Source organism: Hydractinia symbiolongicarpus, chromosome 13, assembly GCF_029227915.1.
Source record: "Hydractinia symbiolongicarpus strain clone_291-10 chromosome 13, HSymV2.1, whole genome shotgun sequence".
In the NCBI taxonomy this organism is placed as follows: domain Eukaryota; kingdom Metazoa; phylum Cnidaria; class Hydrozoa; order Anthoathecata; family Hydractiniidae; genus Hydractinia; species Hydractinia symbiolongicarpus.
The window spans coordinates 20,607,953-20,630,967 of record NC_079887.1 but is presented as its reverse complement, the minus strand read 5'-3'; the positions used below and the strand labels follow the sequence as shown (position 1 = coordinate 20,630,967).

At 33.2% G+C, this 23,015-nt stretch overlaps 1 protein-coding gene across 1 annotated transcript; it reads left to right on the top strand.

The window, feature by feature from the left end:
- Positions 1 to 626: 626 nt before the first annotated feature.
- LOC130622949 (E3 ubiquitin-protein ligase Arkadia-like) lies at positions 627 to 17,893 on the top strand. The gene is made up of 10 exons (XM_057438408.1): positions 627 to 1,120; positions 12,229 to 12,426; positions 14,071 to 14,220; positions 14,567 to 14,612; positions 14,951 to 15,343; positions 15,623 to 15,816; positions 15,987 to 16,070; positions 16,174 to 16,251; positions 16,335 to 16,551; positions 16,857 to 17,893. The coding sequence occupies exons 1-10, from the start codon at positions 875 to 877 to the stop codon at positions 17,531 to 17,533; spliced, it is 2,283 nt and encodes a 760-aa protein (XP_057294391.1). The 5' UTR covers positions 627 to 874; the 3' UTR covers positions 17,534 to 17,893.
- The last annotated feature ends 5,122 nt before the right edge of the window (positions 17,894 to 23,015 follow it).

The following is a 23,015-nucleotide window of genomic DNA, read 5'->3' as shown; positions in this document are numbered from 1 at the left end:
TAACTCGCTAAAAAACGTTTGGAACTAAAATCGCAGCAAAAATTACAAGCTTTTAAAAAGAGGTTCTCTGCATGGATTGTTATAAAAAGCGCGAAGGTTTTTAACTAATTAATTTATATGTCTTTACTTTTTCTTTTATTATAAATGCTATAAATTATAAATCACTATAAACTTTTTTATATAAGAATAGAATATTAAAGTTGAAAAGTTTAAAACAAAAAATTGCACGTAACGTAACTCACATATGAGTTCCTCTTTTCTATTCCCCTAGCTTTACTATGCCCCCTCCCCCTAATCGTTCACTCTTTTTTATTTTATGGTTATTACAGATAATTTTATGTCAGAATTGTTTTATCCCCATATATTTTTGTAACAAGATTGCTCTCCACCCTGAGACAGAACGGTAACAACAGTCGCAAATGGCATAAAATTTTAATGAGTGAATCTTTGTTATTCTCAATGGTCTTACCAGTTCTGTATGAACGGGTGCCAAAAGATGAATTAAGAAGAAAAAAGGAAGAGAAAAACAGAGTGAGTTATAGAGTTTGAATGTGCTAAGAAAAGTTTACACTTAAAAGATGTCATGTTATGAGATATAATTGAAATTGATTTATAATAGACATTTGTAAACAAAAGAAAAAAGCGTGCTATTTTTCAGAACGTTTTTTTTTTTACAAAAGCAGTCTTGTTTTCATAGTTATTTGTACCGCTCTTAAAAAGCTCATTCAGCGATTAACATTCATAGCGCGTGCACGTAAAAGATGTAAATGTTTATTTTAAAAGTTCAAAATAAGGTGAAGAAAAAATAAGTTTTTTATCATTTTTATATACTAATATAGAAGAAATATATAGCTAAATAGTGAATTTAATTAAAATGGAAAACGATAAAGAAAATGTGGAAAAAAACAGCAATGTTTCGAACATGGTAAAAGTTCCTTCTCAATCGAGACAGACAGAGACAGATCAGAATGAAATTGAGACGGGGGTAACAGCGTTAAACACAACTACAGGAAAAAGTAAAGGCAAGCCAGGAAGAAAAAGAAAAATAATGGGAGTTAAGGACGAGGATGTTATTGACGATTTTTTAATCGTATCTTATTCCACTTTAGGTGACCTAGAGGTATGTAAAAATAATTTTGTTTTCGATAACGGCACTTGATATGCGCTTCCTTTTCTGATATTCTCTATAAATCTTTGACGTTTAGAACTTTCATGAAATCTATACAAGCTATCTAACCTTCCTCCAGGATTTATCTAACAAATCCTTTAAAGAGGAAAGAGCACGGAGGTGTTGTGTTTTGGGTGGGGTTGAAAATATGACGCGGGCATAAAACCTTCCTAGGGATTTTTAAATATGCTGGACGCTTTGATTATTACTATTTTATTTACAAGAAAATAGTATGGAACTGATTATATATAAGAAAAAGCCTGGTACGTGGGCTAGCTCAGTAAGGGGGCTAACTTAGCTCTATTGAAGACAGCTGACCCTATCGTTCAAATTTAGGATTTTTTGGAACAAGAAACATTTAGTTACTTAGTCATATTTACATTTTACAAAAAGAACAATGATAATTTTTTACTACTTTCGGTTGTACTATCTGTTAACACAACAATCAAACAACCGTATTTCTTCTCGGAGTTCAACCTATAGTTCAAAGAAAACATTTAAGAGTCAAATTGTGGCGTTAAAAGAGCTTTTGGGTTAGGCTACTTAAACCCGAAAGGTAAATTTCCTTGAAGTCTAAGATTTTTGCCTGCTGTTGTTGCTGTTTTAGTAAGCATGTTAAAACTTTGTCTAGTTTAAAATTTTAATCTTCTAAAAAGGCAGCTGTTTTTTTCATCTGAAAAAAAGACCGATTATGAATACTAAACTATTTTTGAAAGAAATAGAATATAAATTTTAAACGTATTAGATAAATAAATATTAGTTGGAAAGTATAAAAAAGTTTTTTTGGACACATTAAAGTAACGATGTTTTTGCAGTCAGTTTAAATACTGTAAAGAAAACATTAAAACACATCTTTAAATGATTAACAACTTTTTATTTCAAATATTCTCCCTCACGTATTTATTTGTATGTCCTCATTATTATTAATGTTCTTTTACTGACTGCTAATTTTTCTCTTTTTTATAAGGTTTAAATATTTTAATTGTGTATACAGTTCACAAAATATGTTATCCTCCAGGGAATAATTAACTTATCGCAGTGACAAAATGAATCGGACACCCACCTCGATGGGAATTAACAATACTTAATAAATAGAGCTTTTAAATAAATGGCTGAGGACTCGAGGTAGAAATAACGTGGTTTTTCAGTTCTAACTAAAGTTCCAACGCATTTTTGAAGTCGTGCTAAACAGCTGAATCTCCGTGAAAATTCATGTATCAAACAGTGCATTTTTGTTGGGTGATTTTAACGATTAAACCTCGAGACGATGTAAATTGACACACTTGAAAATCTTGTCACACCATAACTGTCAATACTGTTTGACAGAAATATGAGAAGGTTATTTATTTTTTGCGTGAAAACTCGCGGAAATTAGGACGATTAGTCTAACATATTTTTTTTTTCTAAAACATAATACGTTTCATTTTGAGGAGGATTTAATATGTTCGCTGCACGAACATAAAAATTAATTACTTCTTTACAACTTAAAGGTATTAACACAACAAAATTTTATTTGTTTGAAAATTTTTTTTTTTATCCTTTCATTGAAAACAGAGAGTAGTGTTATAGACATTTCGCAAGCGGCGGTTTTCTATGTTTGTTTGACGTGAGTACCACACGCGGTAAATGTTTGAGGACGTTTTTGTTTGCGGTACTTGAGTATCACGTTGTAATTGTTTGGGACGTTATTGTTTGCGGGATGTGAGAACTGCGTAGTAATTGTTTTTGCTGGCAGGAATAATTTAAATATTCGTACAGTGCTACTTTTTATTCGCGAATCCAGGGGGGAGCGACGAATTGGTTTTTAAAGTGTAAGGGCCAATATATAGCGACTTAGGAAGCCCTAACTTCGTTGGTAGGCTATCCTCTCCTTTGTACTGCGTATGCTGCATGGTGAAACTAAGCGCTATCCTCCTGAACAAAAATATCTAAAACTATGAGACTGAAGTTATTGCTCAACAAAGGTGTACAAACAAAATTATAGAACAGGTTTAGGTTTTGTTGCTTCAAATAACATATCCACGAAACGATAGTAGTCTTTATAAAACTAGCTATCATTAAAATCATTCTCCAGTAGTCACGGTCGTGGTTTAAATTTTTTGATATAGTATAAAAGCTTGTTAATCTTGTTATAACAAATTTTGTATCTCCAAGGAAGTCTAAACAAAGGAGGTGTTTTTTTTTTAAATCTCCCTGGTATTTCTACACGCAAGGTAATACACTTTTTATTTAAGTCATTGTATTACTTCTTTATCTTATTTTGAATACATCCTCTTTTCATTCCAAACAAACAAAACTTATGCATGTTAACGTGTGAAATACTAAATGCAAATTTAATTTATAAAGTCTAATCAAAACGTAAAAATATTAAAATCAAAATTCGCTCTTTATAACAAGCGACCCGGGTTTTTTTCACCACACATCTGCTGATTTAAGTAGTCCAACTGTCAAACAATATGGCGGAGGGTGGTCTTGGGTTAGGAGAGGTTATGGAGAGAAAAAGTGAAGATTGTAGAAAACCAAGATAAGTTTGTCATACTTTAAATATTCGTATTGTGAAACAGACATGCGTATGAAAGAACATTATAAATACTTAACAAGGTATGCTAAACGCCGGCTAAGAAGAAAAAATAAATTAATAATGAATTGGTGGATGAATGTTGGTCCATCACATAACCTTGCTAAAACCGTTATCACAATGTTTTTGAATTTAATTAGTTCACTTTTAATTACAGACCAACACAATGAAAGCAACTAAAGGTTTTTAATCGTACCGTGATCAGAGGAAATGAAGAGGATGATTCATTTTTTAATTTTTTTTTAATATAAAATTTTATGCCTTTCCTCGACTTTTTCGGAGATCTATAATATCTATTTTGAAACAAATATAGAACTCTAGACGGGTATAAAACTAGAATTTCATCACCTGTTCATGAATATACATCTTTAAAAAAATTTGGGAGGAATTTGAAAAAATTTCAGGAAATTTAGAAGAAACTCGGTAAAACGATTAAAAAACCGACATGCAGATCTTAAGTTATGGGGGTCATCAGCAAAAAATTAGGAGGTCGAGCACAGGAGTGTCATTTTGGCAAAAAAAAAAATAAGTTAATCAATTAACCTTTATAATATCTAAGCATTGATAAAGTTTGAATGCACATCCCTTAGCACGTCTAAAATTACTGATGAAAGAAAATGTCCAAATTTGCTGTTACTTAAATATGACATCATAATTTATGCAGCATAATTAAATCTGAAATTCTTTAAATGTGAATATCTTGAAAAAGAAAAGAGCTTTTTAAAAAATATAAAAAAAATTGTTAGCCAACTTTTTAAGTTACATGTTCGTTTTATTGTAATCTCGCGTGTTGCTCCTTGTATGGAGGCTTCGACAAAACAATAATTGGTTGCGCAAGCGAATTATTAAAATTCTAGGTTCCTTCCATCTTTACACATTATTTCAAAAACAGTTTCAAAAATTTGCAATTTTTTTACCGTTTAGTTGGATGTTACAAAAATACTGATATAATTCTTGCTACCTTTTTTTAACCTACAGGGTGGACGAGATTTAAAGGGAACCAAGCAACACTAATCATAAAAACTTTTTTGAAACTGTTTATCTTCTTGAATGTTGCCTCGTATTAACCAGGAGGATTTGATTTTATTTTGATAAGAAAGTTTTTGTTTATATAATAAAAAATTCACCATGATCATGGATAACACTATAAAATAAAACTCAGAATGTGAAATTGGGTTCCTTTTCCTGAGTGTTTTACACATTTACCCCCTGGATAAATTAGCCCCAAAAACTTTTTAAAATTCGAATCTTGTTCAGCATTTCTCTTGATTTTCTGAATAATATGGTCGAATTTTTTAAGCACGTTTCCTGTTTCACGTATTTAGCGCCATTTTCTGGGTAATCGGTACCATTTTTGTTCTTTCGGTTTTTTTTTAAAATACAATTTAATTCATGAAAATATGTTTCTCTGAAGAAACTTTTAGAATTCGAAAAAATAAAAGTATATCTAGCAACAGACAGGACCGTCAATGCGTATTAGTCAAAACTTCTTCCTGTCAAGCTTTCTCTGCAACTCCTTGTCGTTGTAACAAAAACATCGACCCTTATTTTGTAACACCAATCTTTTAAATTAAAAACAATCCAGAGTTTGAAGATAAAGGGTAAATTAGCACGCATGCGCATAGGACCAGCTCACAACTTAGAACAACTGAAAAAAGGTAAAACTTTGAAGGTATCTTCATGAAACATCCACAGATTTCGTCAATGTATACTCGTCAGAGATATTTTCATGCTAAGATGTCAACACACATATCCGGCATACAAAGCACCGGAAATTATAAAATACTTCGCTACCACGTTGTTAGATTGTCCTTTTATAAAAGACACTGCATTTTTACGGTATTCTTTTGGAAAACGCGATTGATGGAACTAACATGCCAGCGCATGAACACGAAACAAAGATTAAGAATTCTTTTTTGTTCTCTACAAATTGCTTATGTTCTCATTATATGAAAAAGGTTTTAATGTTATATAAAAAAAACTTTCGTCACCCGAATTGCGTTTTTTTTATATTAATTTTTTTTTTCGTTAATTTCTTTGGTTTCAGGAATCGGATTTTGCTGTATTAAATCTGTGACACCCTCAGCATTTTTAGAAAAGAGTATTTGGAATTGAATTATAATATTTATTGTCTATGTAAAGCAAACTAATAGCCTAAAAAGCGAAGAAAACTATTATAGATGGAATGGAGCGCAAAACTGCCATTTTATCTGTCCGATATCGTCGAAATAGCTAGCAAATTTGTCAAAACGGCACCAGAATACACCCCGTGAGCAGTTGTTGTTGTTGCTTCTTGGTATTTCACAAATCTTTTTCATTTTGAGGAACTTGCAAAATGAGTAACATCTAAACATTCTGTTGATGAACAGTTGTTAAATAGATGACGTCGATACCCCTTCCCTTATCTGTTCGTGTAATAAGAACAGGAAATGAATTTGTTTGTGTTTGCTAATTGCGTTTTGTTTATTTATACGAACTTAAAGTTTATATAATCTATAAATAAAACGAATAGCAAGCCAGTGTGTTATTTTTTGTCCACATTAGTCAGAGTGTAATTGTTTGTTTGTTTATTTTTCTGTTTTTTTTTACCTTTCTACGCAGCTATTGTCCGCATTTGCAATGCACCTTCAAACTACTCTTAAAAACAATGAAAACAGAAGCCTAACTTTTCATGATTACAAGTTCTCTTAAATAATATTCTTATTTAATTTTCATTTCAAGCTTTTTGGCCATTGGTAAAAATTTACAAAATTAATTTTTTTTTTCAGCTTTTATCTTTTGCGGAAGGAATGCCATTATGAAACAGAACAACTATAGCTAGATAACGTTTTTTTTGAAACCAAACTTTAGTCTTATTAACTTACTTTAGTCCTTTCGCTTATAAAGTTTTTTTTGCATAGCCAGGTCTACATAAGCTAGCTACAAAGTGATTTATTAAGATATAATTTTAGCTAGCTGCAAAGTGATCTATGGAGAAAAGTTTTTAGCTAGCTACAAGGTAATTTATTTAAAATAATTTTAGCTAGCTACTCGTCTATCATTTTGTCAATTAGGTTCAACTGTTTAATCCTCACAAGTTGTGTTGATTTTTATATGATAACTATTGATTATTGATTGATTGGGCAAGATCAGAGAGAACTTTAAAAAGAACAAAATAGCGAAAACTCGAGACATTTTTGATGACGCAGATTTTTCGCGTTGTGCGTGTTCCCATGTAGCACCTGCATTGTTTTCCTATAAATATATCGAAGAGAATTTTTGAGATTTTTAGTTGTTATTTATTAATGACATTTTCGTTGTTAGCAATATATTGTTGTTGTTATTGTTGCTTTTATATCATTAAAAAACCATCTAAAACTGCTCTTTTCAATATAGCTCGAGTGAGATTTGAGGTTCACCTATGTTACGTGTGCGGCAGGAAATGATCAACGCCATCAATTACCTTACATATACTGATGTAATTACACGTTTCAATTATGGACAATTCTTTAATATACCTGCAGACAAGAGTTGACATCGTCATCTTTTTGCACTAATGATGTTAATTACCTACCATGACATTTGTCAACAATTTTGTCTTAATAGGTAATTCTGTAATTAAAACGTCGGTCATACACACACTCTACCATTTATGAAATATACTTCTCTTTAACATCTTTAAACGTGATATTTCTAAAAAGTAAAAAGAAAATGGAACCTCGTGCTCAGAATAAACGCTCAGTATTGTGGTTACGATTGCTAAGCATGTGCCTGCAATGCTCAGCACTGTGAATTTTAGGTTAAAATTGTTTGTGTGTTCCTGTTTGTGTGTTTCTGTTTGTTTTTTGCCGACACAAAAGAACCGTTTCTTAAGTTGTAACACACAAAGGTTGAAGTAGCTGCATGTATTTATAGGTTATAAAACTGAAGACGTAAAACAAAAAACATATTGTACAAAAGGAGAAGGAATTTCTATGTACTATAGCCATACTTGTTTTGTTTCCGCTCAGGATTATTAATTTTTTTTTAAGTGTTAACTCTACGTCAACTGGATCCTTGTACAAGTAGTTTTTTAAAAAGTCAGTACTGTTTTTGTTTATAAAAAAACCGTGTAACAATTTGTGACGCACGATATAAAGTGATTGTCGCACGTCACATCAGCGGCACACGTAACGTTTGTAACTCACAGGATATCGAGCTTATAATGGGTAATAACTTAAAGAGGGATTTTACAGACCAGATAAATTTACGGACCCCTTTCTCAAACCTATATCAATATATATCGATTCTATATTAATTCTGTACGAAGTTGTGGGTGTAATATGTATGCTTTGTGTATAACATTTACTTTTTTATATTGCATTTTTTTTATTATTTTTAATCGATATTAATTTTTAATCTAGAAGAATTAGTTAAGGAAGCAAGTCACGAAGTTATCAGAAGCCAGTGAATGTAAATTCATGTGTGGAATACCGTTGCTTCAAAGAAGCAGTTAAAACAACAAGAACTTGAAAACAAGTTTAATTTTTCAGATTCAGTCTTATAAAAAAAGGATCATAAAAGAAGATTGTCTTAGCTCAGTCACTTCTTCTGTGTAGGATTGCCAAGACTCCCGTAAAATATTGTTTCTTTAAATCCTTATAAATTATTTAAGAAATCCAAAATTAGAAAAAAATGTCCTATAAAATCCTAGCTATATTTTTTTCAGTTTTACGACGATGTTAAAATTTTTTTCAATGCATAATTTATTTGTTAAATCCTCTTCCATCAAAGATTATTTTAACTCTCTCGCATCCTCTGTTAATCCTAAAAAATGTTTGGAATTATATTCTTTTAAAAATAATTCTTCTTCTAAAATGGTAAGATCTTTAATCTCCCCAAAACATTTTTAATTTTTTTGCATAAATTGTGTGATCACCCAGTTTGTGTAATCATTCACCTATTAGTTTACACGTGGACCTTCTTCTCTACCATTAAATGGATTCATCAATCACAATAAAAGACCTTATTAAAACAAATATTGAACAAGCGTTACAATCACCTTCGTAAAACTGTTTGGCCAGCGTGTTTTATTCGAACTTTCTTTTAAACTTTTAAATATAAAGCCTTTATTCGTGTTTACAAATTATACTAAATCATAAATTCATATGGAAATCTCTAATGATGAAAATTGCAACCTATAATTAAACTAGGTATTCCATTTAATTGCTTCATTATGTTACTCTCATATTCGTCATTGTCATTAATGTCCATGTGTTGATTTTTACATGGTGACAAGCACAGCGTTTTTTTTATTAACTTAATTTTTCTTATCTGCATAATTTTTTTACAACAATATGATAAAATGTCTAGCGTTGGATTTTTTTGAAATATCTTTAGGGTTAATTTCTTATTTTTTCTGGTTAAGGCGGGAAATAAACAAGCCATGGTGAGGTTTTGGTTTATAATAACTTTAAGTTGCTAAGATGTCGATTTTATCGTTTCCTTTCGGCTACTCTAATCTTATTGACACAACTGTCACAAAAAAATGTCAACACACTTTTTAATAACATATTTTACCCCAGGAAATATTTCCCAGCCCCTTGCTTGTTTTTTATTTTTCACTCAAAATAAAACTCTATTTTAATGTTTTTGTTCGTATTTCACATAATGCGATGTATATCTTTTTTGCACAACTTAGCGGCAACAACAAAAAGCAAACTTTTTTTTACTTTATCATTTATCATAATTAATGTTTCTCTTGTTTTGTTTTAACTTGACTTAAATTTTGTACACCTTTTTGTACATATTTTGTAAAAATATATGTTTCCTAAAGAAGAAGAAAAATATTTACCTGCACAAACCAAACGCTTTATTGAAAATAATATTCCCGCTTTACTAAACGGGCACCTATTATTTGGATCCCTGATACAGTTTATAAATAAAAACAAGTCATCATTTTACATAGCTACATAAATACCTCTTGTGGTATGTTGTAAGATACCTCCTCGCGTGGGAAGGATTATATAGCTAGCTCAATCCTGTAGGTAAAGTCTAGCGTTCTATCTCGTTTTCTCAAAGAGAATTTTTTATTAACATTACCCCCGGAACGATATAAATGGTTCGCCTTTATAAACGTTTTTAATAAAACATATTTATGTTAAGATTGTAATGAGTGAATAATAACATTGAAGTTTTGTCCATCCTATATCCCCGATTCGTTCATATTAGCCTAATCTCCTCTAGTATTATTTAGATATTTGAGAATTACTCTGGCCTGAAAAATAAAACACCTATAATATAGCAATAGTTTGGCGTGTTAACTTTTTGCTTCGTCTAATATAATAATGGAGAAACTTTGGTTGTTTTTAATCTTTTCCACATGGAAACCTAAAAATGATTCCTAGGACATTCAATAGCTAGTATCTATATGCATCGCATATAGATACCATTAAAATATTGTTCTAGATTATTTTTGCTTCAGGGTTTTAGTTTGCTGTTAAAATATCAATATGTGAACCTGTGTGGGCGGGACTGTTCTGTTCTCACTACAGATTATGTGAACCTGTGTGGGCGGGACTGTTCGGTTCTCACTACAGATTATGTGAAGTGTCGCCACCATTGTTTACAACCTCAGAATTATTTTGATGTCATTTGTTCGTGTAATGACGATCACATCATTTTATTTTAAGAAATGAAGAAACTGAATTAAGAGTTCAGATTAAGTTCCCTTTATTTGCATTCAACCCACACAATTATCCATTTTGATATTCCGTTGTTGCGAATCTTTTTTTCTGTCTATTTCTTATTTTTATGTTCATTGTAAATATATTTTTATTTCTTGTTTTGGTTTTAGGAGGATCTTACGCGTAAGATTTAATTTTTTTTAGCATCTTAAAGCTTTTATTAATTATACATCCGTTGTTTTTATAAGCTGTCAATTTTCCCAGCGTGTTTTTCTTAAATATTGCGTAATCATTTATCAACTGTATTGTAGCGTCACATTGCGAAGAGGAATTCTTAAAAACTCAGGGTGGGTTGTTCCATACGAGAAAATCTCATTTAACCTCAATTTTTTTATCGTAATAAGAAACGCCTTTAACGTAGTTAACATTTACGAGATGTAAATGTCGCTAATTGTCTGAAAGAACTTTTTTGAGAATATAAACTTTCAGAAAAATGTAAAGAAATGGTGCATTCTAAGTAAATAAATCTCAGCCATATCTGTTTGTGATGCTACAATGAGAAAAATTCGTTGTTTCTAAAGTCGCACAACAACAAAAAACAAATCGAATTCCATTCGCTCCCGTCCCGGAAGTTTTGAACCGTGACTTTTTGTCATCACTTCATTAAAGGCGAAGGTTTGTTGAGTTAAAGACACACAATTCGTACCATTATGTTAATTATCCAATCATATATATTCTCTGATGAATCTACGTTACTTTTTTTTTTTTTTTTTTTGGAAGGATCAAACGACGGCAAATTAGCAATATTAAGCTTCATTGTACAGGTTTTAAGGTCGATAGACAAAAGTGAATTTCGACCTCTTCTAATGCCAACTTTTAAAAAAATAGAATTTTTAATGTTATGAAAAACCAAATCTCTTCCCAGTGAACATAAAATTCGCGAAACTAATGAAAATTTCTTGTCTGGACTTTAGTACGAATTAGAACATTTAGCTTGGACTCGTTGCTATAAAAGATACATGAATCTGGATTTTTTTAAGTGAATATACTGATGCAATACTCTTCAGTTTGATATTATTTTTTGGAATTAAAGTTTAGCGTAATAACCTCTACCGTGGCCCATCGTTTTTGGCATAAGGCATTAAAATTAATCAGAATTAATCAGCTTCGTTGTGGTTACGTTAATTAGGAACAAATATCGTTGTAATTGTTCATCAATGTAATTCGTACATGTGGCCATGCTCCTCGGTTTTTAATATCTTTTCTCAAGCGGAACTTTCTGAAAAAGCTCAAAATACTCTATTTTTAATAAAATATGTTCTGTCTTCTCGCGATATAACAGGTAATATCAAAGACCAAAATTATGTCTCTTCTAAGTTCTTTCGTATGCGAAATTAGCTATACATGATCATTTAAAATATTCAGTTTAATTTTTTTTTGATTGTTTTTAGCCTACAAGCCCGACAGGCGCTCACGTTCTAATAAAAGCTAAAATTTTGTTATGCCATCTAATGTTCATAGCTCGGGATCACATAACTTTAAAACGGAGGCTCAGAAAGGGGGATTAATTTCATTTCCCATTGGTACCCAACTCTATCAATGTTGAAACGGCTAGTGGCAAAAAATCCGGTTCAATTATGAAAAAATCATGGATATTTACAAAAAAAAAAAAAATGCAACGTCTAAAAGTAAAAGTTGAAATTAGAATTATCTTGAAGTCCATTTTTACTGTTCGATTAGAGCGTCCATTTTTTTTTTGCCTAACGTAATGTATTCCAACAGAGTTTACATGCAGGGTGTTTTTTCACGCTGCTAATAATTCATGCTTTTGTTGACAGGCTGATGGCCCCACTCGACCAGAGAATTCGTTCCTCGCAAGCAGAGCAAGTAGCGAAAGAGTGACGTCATTACGACGAAATTATTCCAGTAAAAGTTCCAAGAAAAAGCAGAACGAGAAGAAGAAGAAAGAGAAGGAAGATGACGAAGAATGGACTTTAAAACCGAAGAAGAAATTAAAGAGAAAAAAGTACGATGGGGTAAGTTTTTTTTGTTTTTTTTGTTGTTGTAATTTTCTGCTTTCACATAAAAATATGGTCAATATTACTTGTATGTCTGTTGTATACCTACATAACAGAGAAATTGTCACTATATGACTATATATTTCCGTCGTGTAAGAGACAGTATAAGGGATTTTATGAGATTTGCTCTGCGTAAATCTTAAAAATATAACGAACTAAAATCTATAGATATTTAGAGCTAAAAACGACGTTAGTGATTATAAAAGTCTTTTACAACCAATTATTGCATACAACCAAACAACTTTTTTTGTCTTATTGTCAACGCTTCTGTACAAAGTTGGTACACCTTTCTACGGTGGTAAGAAGAATTAATACAATATAAAATCTCTAATGACTGGCATCAATTCAACTAATTAATTTGTCGACATCTTTTGACATGCAATTTAAAAAGGTCAATAAATGATTTCGTCATTTATTCCCACTGTCTGTGAAAATACCAAACATACCTAACCTTACAACCTTCGTTTTTGATGGTAGTCAGGTTATCAAAACATTTCCAGAGGACTCTATTTTATCTTCCGCCATTAAAATTAGGTCAAATCAAAAACATTAAACTGTGCTCCGTAATGTATTTTTGAATTTTTACAGTAGGCGGATACTGTTTGTTGTTGCAAGAAAGTCCGGTAGTCTTGTGCTACGGTTTCAGTACGGGAGGTGTTGGGTTCAAACCGAGTCTTAAAGAATATAAAAGTGTGAATCTATCCTTTCTGCTTAGCATTTATCACAAGAACAGGATTGATATCTTAGACAGTTGTCTAATTGAGACACCACGTGCTCAACGTGGCAATGCAGAACACACGCCGGAGCAGAAATGTCCCATGTAGATGTGTGGTTTGTAAAGATCTTTCTATAAACGGTTGACTTGGACTTAATCATCGTAACGTGTGCTAGTGTCCGTTATAGAAAATGGCCGCTTTGACCATGTTTGTTTTAGATGATTCCACGGAAGAAATCTTTGTGGACGAAAATTTTGTTTTTATAAACATGTTCAATTAAAATCAGAGTTCTGTTCTTTTATTCAATTGCGGTCTTTTGTTTAAAAGGTTTTGGGTTACTAAGTAGTTCGTTAAGATACTTTTCACATCATTCGTGACGCGCAAATAAATGCCGTCCCTTTTTCGACACTCATTATGTAACGTAAATAATTTTCCTGTCATAAAAATCCTGTCGTATGTGTATGTATTCCGTTCCCTTGACAACAAATGCAGAATTAATCCGTCATTGTGCTGGCTTAATATCGGAATGCATTGTATTCCAGTGGCCTACTATTTTTTAGTCAGTGTTGCAGGGGTGAACTTCATTGTTCATTACCGTTTCCATGTTTCGATCATTTTTAATTTTTTTTTGTTATATGTTCATCAAAACCAATCTTTTTTCACCAATATTTCTATCGGGTTATCTTCGAAACACATATACACGTCTAATGTGCAAAGAATTTTGCCGTCCTACAATTATCAGGCTTTTTAATAAATCAGTGAAGATAGTAAAATAGTCATAAAATAAAAAAGCGCTTTTAACAGGTTGCACGAAGGTTGCACGACGGCATTTTATGTGAAAAATTAAATATTAAATATCTCAAATATCACACTTGTTGTGTTATAGGACTCTAACTACGCGCCAGACACATCGAAAGAACATTCATTGACGCCGCATGACGCACTTGATAACGCGGAATCACCAAATACGAGCATTAATGTGAAGTATTTAGAGGATCGGAAAGAAAATGTCTCACCGCTACCCGTTAAAGTGAAGGTAGCTCGATATTCTATTTTTACTATGCTAAAAGTTAAGACACGTCCTCCAAGCCTTCTGTTGTCATTTATCATTAGAAAAAAGAGAAAGACACCCAGATATGCATAAGGCTTCGTGCATCTGTAAAATAAAGTGTCTAAGTCTAATATATGTGTAACGCTGACTTAGTATTTGCAGAAAACATGGCAGACATGCAGTGAAGAAGCACTTGCGTAGCATTTATTATGCTAACAGGAATCCCCTTTAAAGAATCACGAACAATTTTTTAATTTATTTCTCTTACCACTGTGTTATTATTAATTTTTATATTCTTTCGTTCTAACTTAACAACTGTTTCTATTTATAGACGAAAGAAGAAAGTGAAGAGGATGTGAATTTAGAAGATAAAATAGGTTTGTATTTTTTTATTTATCTTTGTTTTTCTTATTTTCACTTCTAATACCTCACCGTTAATGTAAGTTTGCGACATTTACGAGTAACGCGCTTATAAATGGAAGTGTTTATTTTTATAATAAAGAATCTGTTCTTCAGTTATCAACACGTGGAAAAAACGCATTCAATTTGTCTTCTAAAAGAATGACTATTTTTTTTCTACTAAATACTTTCTTTTTCCCGATGGCATTTTTCAAGACATGTTTAAAAGTAAAAGAGTACGGGTGTCTGCTTCTTGTCAACTGTCATTTTATAACATTTCAAATAAATAAATAAATAAATAAATTTCTTTTGTCAGAACGAGATAGTGTTACTCCACTCCGACACTCCGACGAAATCGTTAAGCATGAATCAAACTTTTCCAAACCGGATGAAAAGACAACAGAATTAGGGTTGACCGGTCCGTATAACCTACCATCACACATTCAACTGCTACACAGTAAAGATATTAGAGAACCGGTCATGCACAAATCTCTCGGCTTAAGACTCGATAACTCGAACTTACGGCTTGATAAGTCATCTCCAATGAGATATGACGATACAGTCGGTATGAAACTCGACACACCTGCAAATATGAGACTCAGTAAACCAGTTACTTCATCAGAAATGCTCCAAAAGGTCTCCGCCAGCCCAGATGGAGATTCTCGTATTCCGATAAGAGATGGGACGAGCAAACACGTCATTGTAAAAGGTAATTTTTTACATGCCTCATTGTTGTATCGAGTATACCTGAATTTAAAACAATTTTTTGTAAACTCAAGTTCATATATTTTTATCTTCTAAGTAATTCACATGTTGTGCTAAATGTCAAAACGATAAATCAGTTCTTGCTTGTGTATCTTCTTTAAAATAAATTTCTGCATGAAATTTTAAAATGTCAAAGATTACACACACTTTTTGATTTGTGATTGGACCCCATGTTTTTTTAACCATAACTATTTTAAAAATGGTTTGCTTGATTGTTATTTAGATTCAGAGTATAAAGCCGACGTTGACGGCAAACATAGACACGTCGAGAAGCGTCACGAGACGATCACCATAGAAACTAACAGCGCGTCAAAGGAGCGAGAATCGCGACATGTGCACCAACACCAGCATCAGCATCAACATCAACATCAACATTTTCATCCCCCTTACCCTGGTCAACCGTTGCCACCGCATATGGTATGTTTTTGTTAGTTTTTTTTTGCGAGTGTGTGTCAATTTAAAGTTTTTATATCGACCTGTGTGAACTATACATGACATTTAGAAGTTATATTAGATATTGTGTTTGTTTGAGAAGATCTATTGTTTATACCTTAGATGATATAATGTAACTTTTCTTTTTTTTGTAGTATTATCCTGGCATGGCCGTTCCACCTTTTATAATACCCGGTCCACACATGCATCATCAACCATCTTCCACGCTTGTTGTTAAGGTACGGTATACACTTGTATTTTAAAAAACTTTTATTTACAGCTGTTTAATCTGTTTAATTTTCTTTGATAAGTTTTGTTCATTAATTATTTTCTCGCTTTTAGCCACCTATTATTCGTGCCAAAAAATCCAGAGCATCGATGCACGTACAAATAGCTCATTTTATCCAAACTCAACAAAAGGTATTTTTTTCTTCCCAGACCTTAGAGCTTGGATATTGGGACCTTAGATGCAGTGTTAATGTATTATAACATGATTGTTTTAGACTGAGAAAGTTGGATTTCAAAAGCCTTCACCCGATCATCGTCCACATCGCAGTGGCTTTCAAGCGTTTCAAGGGGCCGGCTCATCATCGCTTCATGCGACGCGACCTTCTTCCTTTCAACAACCGAAATTTGAGAGCGAATTATACTCAAGCCATCGCAAACTACTGCCTTCCATGCATCACTCCGATTTGATCAATCCGGTGCATCATAGAACAGGTGAAAAAAAATTCAGTAATTTCTTTTTTCTACTCACACTCTTTTGAACTTCGCTTTTCTATCAAATTCCGTGCGTTTAAAATACGTCGCCCATACGTCGCTCTGAAAAAAGACGACGTCTGATGTCTACTGATATTATCAATGTTATTTATCTCAGTCACCATTCCTTTACCATGTTTTTTGTGACGGTGTCTTAAACTGTGAGTGAACGACAACTTTTTAAAATCAATTTGTATTACGCCTTCGCTATTGAACCAAGTGTTACGCCCTTATCATAGCAATATTAATTTTTTTTTAATATTTAGCTGTCAACCCACACCCAAATGCGTTACTTCCGAAAGAAAAAGAAACATATTTCGGTGATATTCTACATTCATCACATTACCGTTCTGGTGCACCGAATTTAGAACGACTTCTGCCGACAGCTGACGAGCGTAATATTCGTTCACATGTCGGTGGTCATCATGTGACACCAGACTATGACTCATCATATGGTAGCCTAGGAACTTATCGCGAACATTTATTAAAGTCTGTAGCTGGTTTGCCATCGCCAAAGTCAAAATCTTACACTAGACCACCTCCCATAGGACATGACGAAAAAGCTCGTATTTTAAGCGATAATATTCGTCGTGCTGAATTTGTCGAATCGCCTGACAGACGCCGTATGCCAGCAAGTTTATATCAACGTGATTTGATGTCATTTGACAATCCTTTACATTTACACATGCGAGAACGGCCAGCTACGCTTTATCGCGAGCATGTTCCGCCGTCATCACCACCTCGAGGTCGACTTTCACCGAGAGAAGCGGCGCATCAAACGTTACTGCGGACCATTGAATCGCCTTATGAAAAAACATACTTTGACATGGACAAAAGTAGCCGAGTGTCACCGAGACATGAGTATCGTGTAAACCGCTCTTCCTTCGCTACGGCCAGTGGATTCGGTATTAATAATTCACGCTACACTCCTGCTCAAAGGTAACATTGCGTTGCAAACACACTCCATCATGGGTATCATAAATAATACCAGAGCAATCTGCTGCAGTAAAGAACAAGGTAATTCGTATCAGACGGAGGGCGTATTTTGACAACGTTTTCGTTTACCTGAATTGATGACAATGTTACTTCAAAAAGACTGATTTTGTGATATTTTAGAAGACACACAGTGGTTGCATCTTATATCCTCATAATTCGCATGAAAGTTTTTTCCATCATTTTGTATATTAAATGGTCTGAGTTTTAGTTTTTTGATGTAAATTTAAGGATGTAAATTATTTTGACAGCTACTAATATGATATTTTTATGTTATTTTTATTTCATGCAAATAAACCACGAACATGAATTGATTTTTTTTTTTTTTTTTTTTACTTTTTTATCCCTCTAAAACAGCTATACACTGGACTTTCAAAAAGTAGTTTAAAAAACGGACAAATAGCAGAACGTATTTTGTGCTGTGTAACGTAACATCTGTGTAAATATTTCAGTTGTTTTTTACTTGTACGCCTTGTTAAAAAAACCTTAAATTCCCTGTTTTCGAATGTACATACTGGATACTGGAAAGATTTAGTCTAGCCAATCAGATTTATTATTTTTATTTATTCATTAGGCGCTCTGTTTTTGTGTTTTAATAAAATGTGATTGACAATTCCAAACGTGTATGGTAAACGGGCAGGAGAGTTAAAAAAATAGTATTGTTTGGGCATCGCCAATACACTCTTATGAAGAATGTGGATTCACCCCTACCTGTCTTCTCAACTCCGAATTGCGTACAGTCGTCAACTTATGAGTCACTACTGCTTTCAATACATACCTTGTAGTTTGTTCAGGTGATTAGTTCATTGTATTTTACTTTTTGTTATCTTTGATGGTGCGTAGAAGATGTTATTTTCCGGGGTGAAATCAGAAAGCCAGGTTAAACTATTTTTTCTCAAAGCGTTTAGATTAATTAGCAATGCAGAAAAATGCAAAAAAATCCCAAGTATCTTCAATCCTACTTTGAATTATTAAAAGCATCTTACGTTTGCAATTGTGGTATCAGTATTCACTTCAAAAGAACGTCTGTCGAATCTAAAGCTGCTAAATACTTACCTCTTTTCAAGTGTCAGGAGCTATCAAACTCCGTCCCACTTTCATCAGATCAAATGCAGGCACTTCAAAAGCAGCAATCTAATTTCATTTTTTTTAATTAGCGAGTTAACACGTGTAGTAATATAGTACACATAAAAAATCGATTCATAATGTCATTAGGTTTAGTCGCGAATAAAAAATCTTCTTAAATATAAAATATTGGTTACAGAGCGAGATCTTCACAGACTATGGTTGCTCACATGTAACAATATTCAACGAGTCGTTTATATCATTATACGATATATGATGTCTAGCATGTATGCCGTCTTACACAAGCTCATAATATCAACAATTCATTATGATATATCCACCACACAGTGATTTTTTTCAAAATATTATCAACGAAATAATGATATATTGTCAACGAAATTATCGAGCCATCCAAGCGAGTCTGTTCTGTGTTTTACAAGCATTTCTTCCACGGTTAGTTGTTTCAGAACACGCGCAGCTAATTAGGAATTCCGACGTCTAATCTTTTCACATCGATATCTGAGAAATAAATTAAAATACAACTATATATATTTCTTTATAAATGTTGATTATAAATGTCAGAATAAAATTGACTCTATGAAGAGAAGAAAGCGAGTTTCGTCTGCCAAAAGCACATACTATGTTTGTATTTTGGAGTCTTCGTTTTTGTGTCGTATTGCTTTTTCAAGCAAGTTTTGGGTAATAAGTGTGCACTGCCCTTTCGTCACTGCCCTTTGTACGAAATATGTGTTCTCAGACATTCAAACTTTAACAAGGGGTTAATAAAAGACGGACACAAATTCTATTAGTCAAACCGTAGTCGTCATGATTAACCGTCCGATGAGCCAATTTCGTGCAAACCAGAAATAACTTGTGTACAAAATTTTTGATTTGAAAGTTGTTATGGGATTTGTATTAGTTATACTTTAAGAGTTCCTAAATTTAGATAAATAAAAAAAATAGATTTTGCCCAAATAATGAAGAATAAGGTAGAATTTCCTTTATGAAAATATATTATAATGAAAGGCTACGCACATGATTCATTCAAAGCAACTGAAAAATTTTTAGGCTAAATGTTGGTTAATAAAATTTTCCACCGTCAACAACTTGACTTTTGTGTAAGTCACTGAAGTCGAAAACCAACAGCCCCACGGATGCTTTCATTATTTGGCGCATTGCTGCATTTTCGGGTTTGGAGAGTATCACCTTTTACTGCTGATATAGAAAAGGCATTTTTACAAATGGAACTATATCCTGAATTTCGTGATTGCTCTTATATCAAAAATGCCGTTTACTTTTTCGACTAACATCGTCACCCGTCCTGCTATCATTCTTTCGGTCATATTAATCCATTGCTTATTTATAGAAATGGACGATCTGTCCAGTGGTGCAGATGAAGATCAACAAGCTTTTATATTTTTTAATACTTGTAAATCCAGACTAGCCAAGGCGTCCTTTCATTTAAGGGAATTCGACTTAAATTTCACTCACTTAGAACTTATAGTTAACAATGTAATATCATCGAACAGTATTACAAAGGTATTGGACGTGACGTGGCAGAAAGACATAGACCGTATATCGTTTCCCATGGTTACACTATTACAAGCACCTAATGTAGCAACCAAAAGACAACTTTTGCAATTCGCTGCTTTTTTTGTACGACCATCTTGATCTCATTAATCCTGTCGTGTTTCATTTCAAAGTGTTATTTTAACGTGCGTGTCTGGATAAGTTTTGTTGAAGATGTTGGGATGTTGCAATGGTATGGTGACTTTCGTTCTTGAATAACATGGGTTTTGGGATGCAAGTCAGAAAGTTGCACATAAATGCGTTTTATTGATTTGTCTGGATATTGTAGCATGGTTATAGTGTCGTATAACACCGTTCAAACTATCAATTATACCACGTTTAGAGTGCCAAGGATGTTGGTTCCTAAGTTTACACATTAATGTCAACTTTTATCATTTCTAGTTCCTCATACCAATATCGAAGATTATTATTCAAGAATCGCATTATCCTGGATTGCAAACACAGATAAACATTGCGAACTTTATATTCAACGTCGTGTCAGTAAAATTCGTGCTGTTGGTTGTATTTCTGATTGGTTCCATGTTGGGTCAAATGATAATCGTCCTGCTGAGATTGTTCCACGAGTTTTGTTTGTTTTCGGAGTTTAAGAATAATAAATTGTGGTTCCATGGTTTCGATTTTATGTTGGTCCTAGTGATTGTCGTTTGATTGAGTGTAATGATGTTGATGTGACTTGAAGCTTGGAGAAATGTTTCTTCAAAGGAGACAGTCCAATAAGCAAGTCCCACTGCATAGATAGAAAAATTAATTTAAACTGTTTTAAAATTGATAAACTTAGTTCTTTTAGAAGTCTTTCATCGTTCCATCAGTAACGTAAATAAGACTAAATATGACCATATACCTTCTTCTACTATTGGTAATGATGAACGCTCGACGATTGTGCATTCGCTACACACAACAGTACATAATGCATCACAATAACTTTGCTCAACTGGTTCGAGATTCAAATGTGACAGTTTTGTGTTCACTTATACTAGTCTCGATTACGCAGGTTGAGTTATCTGCAGTGCTGTTGAGAGCGACCTTATGTGTATAGCATGGATATTCCTCTTTACTTGTGCTTCGACCTGAGCAATTTACTTGAATTTTGTTTCTGTTCGTGGTGTATCTAACATTATTATTTCCGATAATGGATCTCCATGTATGTCTGATGGATATAAATGGAGATCCATCAGATCCAAGAGACCCTGCTCTTTAGTGCCCAAAAGAAAATTAAATAAAAGTTTAACCTACCAGCCGCCCGTAGAATGTTTGAAAGATTGGTACGATCAACAAAATTTTTGCACAATTACGATATAAAGTTGATTACGAATAATTATTAACGAAATTGAATTGATTATAAACAATGGTCCACTAACATTTACGTACTCCAGGAGTTGAAGTACTAACACCTAATCACTTATTCTTTGGACAAAAATTGAACACCAAAGCTCACGTAAGCAAGAATCATTTTCCGGCAATTTACGCTACTTCTGGGACTGTTAGTATAACAAGTAAGAGAATCGAAAAAACAATCGAAACAGAACAGAATTGAAGAAATAATTTAAGTGAATGAACTTGTGTTGATCAATGACGACAGACAACCGAGAAACAATCGAAAAGTCAGTGTTTTATCTTTTACTTGGCGGGGGAGGATGCTGATCAAACATTTTTTCTGTGCAAGAGCAAATGTTTTTCCGAATAAGGTTGGATGCAATTGATATAGAAATGCATTCTTTCTTAGCAACCACATCATCTGGTCTCTTGTAAAAAGCTTTGCATTCTTCACCAATTGCACCGTTTGTCGTAAACACTTGAAGCGTAAACGAACCATTCTCCATTTGAAGGACGAGATATTTGCATTGCCTTTTTGTCTCTCTTGTTGATTAAAGAATTTCTGTGCATTTCCAGACCCTTGTACCTTTTAAAGCAATGGTTAAAAATCCTTATATCTAAAAGTCCCCGTTCGTCAGGGATCCAAAATTTACGTGCACTGACATTTAATTTTGCTTCATCTGTGAGTTTTGCTGTTCTCCTGTTAAATCATTCATCCGTGAGCTTTAACAGACTCGGATCCTTTTTGACGTCTTTACCTACTTCTGCAAGAAGAGATGCTGCGATGTTTCAGATTCCATTAGGACGTAACGTCATGAATCCACCCTGTTTTACACAAAAGAGATCTCAATTCAAATCGATATTCACATGCTTTAAGCAGGTAAACGTTCCAAGGACCAATTATAAAGAAAATTTATAGCGTCCCCAAATTGTTGTTTATTAAGATCGCATTATTAAGACCCCTGTTCTTCTGTTAAACTTGCTAATTCTTTTTCTTCTTCACTCATTGCCAGTCGCAACAAATCACGTGTATTTTGTTGTCTGCATCTTAGTTCTGTTTTGATTTGTTGTTTGTTCACTCTCTTTTCTTCGTCTCTAAAATCTGGTTGACAGTTGTCATATTTCTAGAGTTGCTGTGCTCTATTGGTGCAATTTCTGAAAAGATCTTGATTCCCAAACATTCGAAGGAGGAAAAGCCAGAAGTTTACGTTTATTGCCATTGACGATATGACCGCCAGTAATCGCTGGAATAAACTTGTGTTTAACATCTTCGTGCAATGGTGATAAATAATCTTCAATTCCGTGCATCGTACGTAGAAAGTTGACATCCATGATATCCAGCTGATATCAATCAACAAAGCAGTTTAATGCTGCCTGTGTTTGCGTTAGCGCCATATGTGACAGGAGATTGACCTCCTTAACCTTCACAATTATCTCTTTTACACACGTTGTTTTTGTATTCC